At 36.6% G+C, this 4,756-nt stretch overlaps 1 protein-coding gene across 1 annotated transcript; it reads left to right on the top strand.

Annotated features, from left to right (window-relative positions):
• The first annotated feature begins 269 nt into the window (after window positions 1-269).
• Window positions 270-1,045, top strand: LOC137941474 (protein EARLY RESPONSIVE TO DEHYDRATION 15-like). The gene is made up of 2 exons (XM_068786914.1): window positions 270-570; window positions 672-1,045. Exons 1-2 carry the CDS (start codon window positions 327-329, stop codon window positions 827-829), a joined length of 402 nt encoding a protein of 133 aa, XP_068643015.1. The 5' UTR covers window positions 270-326; the 3' UTR covers window positions 830-1,045.
• The last annotated feature ends 3,711 nt before the right edge of the window (window positions 1,046-4,756 follow it).

Genomic DNA, 4,756 nt, shown 5'->3' with positions numbered 1-4,756 from the left:
TTTTCGTTTAATAAAATGAATTGACGATTACAGACCGTTGCAAGCTGGACCAAACTAGCTTTTTCAATTTTACCCTTTTATACGCTACTATTTCTATCGTAATTGCGAGCAGATAGATTTTGCAAACCGTTCTACAGCGAGGGTGCTTTTGTAATTTAGCTTTTAATACTCAATGTCATATTGGTAATTGTTTCATATACCATGACTACTTTGTTACTTCGTTGTTATAAATATCTTGCACCGTCTGCTCTTATCCTGAACCAGATCGATCACCTCACAAGAAGACGAAGAATTTAGGCGAAAGGGGTTTTGTATTTGAGCTGACAATGGACGTGATTTCCAGGCCGAGGCCGTCGAATCTCAATCCCAACGCTCCTCTGTTCGTGCCGTGGGCGTACAGAACGGTGGAGGATTTCTCCGATGAGTGGTGGCAGCTTGTCCAGTCCTCCGCCTGGTTCCGCGATTACTGGCTGCAGGAATGTTTCCAGGAACCTCAAAATGACCTCGATTCTTTCAATAACGATGACCTTGTTCTCCCGGAGATAGACGCTGTCTTTGATGGCTATAAAGGTAAGCCCTCTCCTATCTTTTCCCCAAATTTCTTTTACGTCTAGCTTTCTGACTTGTTGAGACTCGGATGAAAAATCTTACGGTTGCCGTCGTCGCTGCAGGGGCGGACGAAGAGAAGACAGCGAAGGAGATTGTGTCGGTTGGGGCGCTGAAGTGGCATAACCTCCGAGTCGTGAGTGAAACGCCGAAATACTTCGAAAAGGTGCCGAAGATCGTGAACGTTAGAGTGAGTCCCCGACCGATTCAGCAGCCGAGGTAGAGAGACTCGACTCAGTCTGGAGGAAGCTGTTGTTGATAGGTGTAGTAGATGTAGTTTCATTTGTACATGGTTATGTAGATAAAGTGCTGAACAATCTGTTTCTCGGATGATCGATCAACTTTCTTAGTCATCTTTCGTAGCTGTTAGGTAAACTTTCCTGGTGTATGTTTCAATTAAACTCACAAAAGAGAAAAAGATGAATATTTCCTTGTTCAATATGAGCGTAATTAGAAACGAGTGATGAGGAAATAGGCCATTTTCACAGAATTAACTTTTCAATGGGATTGTCTTGGCCATATTCAGTGGGTTTCCCGTTAAAATTTTGGAAGCATAAACCAGTTTAGTAAATTATAATCTCGTCTTAGATGTTTCACTGTAAAGAAGGGTACTCGGAGGTTCTAAACCGGCGAGAAATTGCTCGTCGTGGCTAATCAAGCATAACCCTTCCAGAGAGTCGGTGAGGGAAGGTGGCTGTGCGTCTGGTTCCTCAAAAACGATTAAGAAAACAATAAGCTTTTCGTTTTTTATGATGTTAGCTTCAAGTGTTCTTCATAAATTGCAAAAGAAGATTTGATACGTCTGATTTGACAAAAGAGATAATGCGAGTGATGCCATTGTCACTATAGTCTGATGCCGCTGTCAGTGTATTACAGATCGCTTTCGTCGCTGTTTGTTTGTGTCAGACGGCAAAGACTGGTTTAATATCCAAAATCTGGGTTGTTTTTAACCCAAACCTGACTGATCTCAAATGGGTTTTTGAGCTTGGGTTGGGTCTTGATGGTCTCATCTAATAATTAAAAAAAGTGTCAAAATTTCATATCATACTTCCGTGACATATTGAGATAGGAATTGGAGGATTCCTTCTTATAATAACAGTATATACTTAGCTGTATGAGAAAAAGTGAACAAGAATTTAAGTGTCATCCGATTAGCACTCGACCCACTTGGTTATGCTGAACTTTCGGTGTGGTTTAGTCGATTGTTGATACCCAACAATAATTTGACTTTGTAAAATAATTATATTAAATAAAATTAATTAAAATAATTTTTATCCATAATTTTTTTTTGGTAATATTAGGGACTCAAGATAAAATAATATTTAAAATAGTAAATGCTAGATCAAGGTCTTTGGATTGTTCATCTATGATTTTAATGATAACAAACCAAGGCTTTTAATTGTCGCATCGCATGGAAGTTAAAAGTTTTTTGTCAACAGTGTTAAGATGTGGATAGACTTTCACGGTAAGTTCATCGTGGGGTTGGAAAGAGGTAGAGCTCCCCGTAAGGTCCACGATATATTGAATGTTGTTCCATTAAAGGTAATTTATAGATTTTACTCTTGTATTACAGTTGTCCTAATTTTTTTGTATATTTGAGGGGCCGGGCCGTTATTAGGGTTTTATCATCACGGAGAAGGATCATGAGTTGTAGTCCGAGAGAGGTTAGAGAAAAACACGTATGAGTAAGTGAGATTTCTCTTCATCTTCATAGTGGATCACTTCAGCGGTAAAAGATAGGATGTAGTTTCACCTTGAGGCGAACCTGTATAAATTTTGTTTGTTCTCATGTTTGTTTTTTTCTTATTCTGCATTTATTATTATTATTTTCGTTAGTTTAGAATTAGAGCTTTTAATTCCTAACAGAAAGGAGGCTAATTCTATCAATCGGCCTACAACTATCAACTGCAGGCAGTAGACCTCATCAATAGGAGGAAGTGTTGTTGGTGAGTGGAAAACACAAAGGCAGTTGACTATAGGCACAACAATCAACTATATTAATAGGAGAATTCTTGTTGGTGGGGGAAAGTCAAATGCAATCAATTACACAAGGAATTGCCTAGTAAAAGTAGTGCTTCCAGAATTTTCAAGTGGTCAACTATATGACATGTAGTTAACTACACTAAACCCCAGAAAGCCTAAAGAAAATGCCTAAAGAAAATGACCACAATTCTTATAGTTGATAATAAGTGTCAAGCTAAAGCAAGAGAATTGTTGAATGCAGCCTATTATATCCAACATCGTCAACCACATGCCACAGTAACTTCAAATTGCCATACTTTCAGGCCTACATATAAAATCCATAGGTCTCCAAATGTTATAAGTGACTTTCCATTATGTTTGGTAGTAAAAATTAGATTTAATTAATATATTTCATAATTTTTGGACTTAAATTTGACCTATTTTTTCTAAATGACAAAAAGTCTTTATTGGGTCATAACTCATTTTTGGACGTTGGAGAGCTTTCTATTTTATCAAAACACACTCCAAACATCTTGGAATTTTTGCTACAGTGAATTCCAAGCCTACAAACACAATTTTTGAGAATATATGCTTTAGTTACACATTAGAAGGCATAATTGAGCTAAAATTTTAAAACCAGTAACTCTCACAATTGTAAACCAATCAAGAACTGGATAAGTTAATCAGAATTTACTAAGCGGCCACTTATAGATCTAATACTTGTACTTAGTAGTTGTTGGTTGCAAGTCCCAAATATCGAGTATGTGCTATAATTAAACCCTTGGGTTCTATTGTTGTAGATGTCGTTTAGCTTTTAACTTAGTCAATACAACTTTGAGGTGCAAATAACTTAAGAGAAGACATCATAGTCCAATATTGAGGTGTGAACAACGATAAGTATGGATGTATTGTTGATTGCTTTGAATTGAATTAAAGTTTGGTTAATCATTAAATATTTGATAAACATATTCTCCTTCCCCTCTCACCCACCCTCTCTAGGTTTATTGTTTTAGGACCTAACCGGTGGTGCCAGAGCAAGTATACTCTTAAAGATTGAGTACTAACTTAGGTTGAATACTAAAGATATACCCATGGCTTGTTCAAGCACAACCTAAGCCTATTCAACTAGCATGTCTACCAACAAACCCCCATTATTTGTTGGAAACAATTATATCCGTTGAAAGTATAAGATGGAACACATCCTATTACGATAGAAGTTTGATCTTTGGGACGGTTCTATTCAAGGACCTTATATTCCCATAGAAAAAGAGACAAGGAGGTAAAAAAATCCCCAAAAGAATGCCTTGATGAGGGGAAGAAAAAAGTTTCATTTAACCACAAGGCATTGAATAGGTTTTTGTGTTCTCGAAGTTCTATGAAGCTGAAGTCATTGGTGCATCTAGTACCAATGTGTTAGCCTATGTGGTTTCTAAAGAAGAGGGTGAATTGAGATATTCAAATTTAAAACAACTTGTGCATGTGATTAAAAATTCATGCATAAAAGTAACTCAAAGTAAAGAACATCATGCACACACCACAAGGACAAATAGATTTTTTTTATCAATGTTCTCAGTGGTAGTCATCGCCCATGAACCCTTACTTGAAAAATTTCTACTATTATGCTCTAATAATTGGAAAATTACAAAAGATATTTCGACTCTCTTTGGCCATGTGCAGCTCAATACACGATTTTACATAATGCCAATCTCCCCAAGAGATTGATGCTAGATTCTAGCTCTAGTTAGGCCTTTGTATCTAGATTAATAGGTTATAGATGAACCTTTCACAAATACATAAAAAGAAAGGGAAAAGGTTACACCCTTACTTGGAGAGATGTTTCTCCTTAAAAGATTTAAGCTACTTCTTCCTTTGTAGCACGTTGTGAAATGATCAAGCAACTTGTACTTACATAATCTTAACTTCAAATAGATTTATAACAACAAATACGTACACAACTTAGACACAACAAAGATTTTTAGGAGCTAACAATCTTACCTAGACATCATAATGATTTAAAATAGCAGTTCACTAGACTCAAGAATGTGATTTTTAGTACCACAGGCTTACACAATGACCTCCAGTTCAGTAATAGTAGGAACATGCTTCATAGCCTTTCTCACTCAACAATACAATAACCAAATAGTAGTTTAGATCTATAAAGGATTTTACAACATCTGATCCAAAGTCA

The sequence above is a fragment of the Aristolochia californica genome, unplaced genomic scaffold, assembly GCF_029961685.1.
Source record: "Aristolochia californica isolate CCGP_79_NKW_82.1479 unplaced genomic scaffold, dmAriCali1.0.hap1 SCAF_10, whole genome shotgun sequence".
NCBI classification, from domain to species: Eukaryota; Viridiplantae; Streptophyta; class Magnoliopsida; order Piperales; family Aristolochiaceae; genus Aristolochia; species Aristolochia californica.
The sequence above is the reverse complement of the archived record's forward strand: the minus strand, read 5'-3'. Positions and strand labels throughout refer to the sequence as shown.

Bases quoted from the DNA above. Each gene is read 5' to 3' on its own strand.
- LOC137941474 (XM_068786914.1), top strand. From the start codon at position 327: ATGGACGTGATTTCCAGGCCGAGGCCGTCGAATCTCAATCCCAACGCT. The intron at 571-671 runs GTAAGCCCTCTC...TCGTCGCTGCAG, and splicing joins TGTCTTTGATGGCTATAAAG to GGGCGGACGAAGAGAAGACA.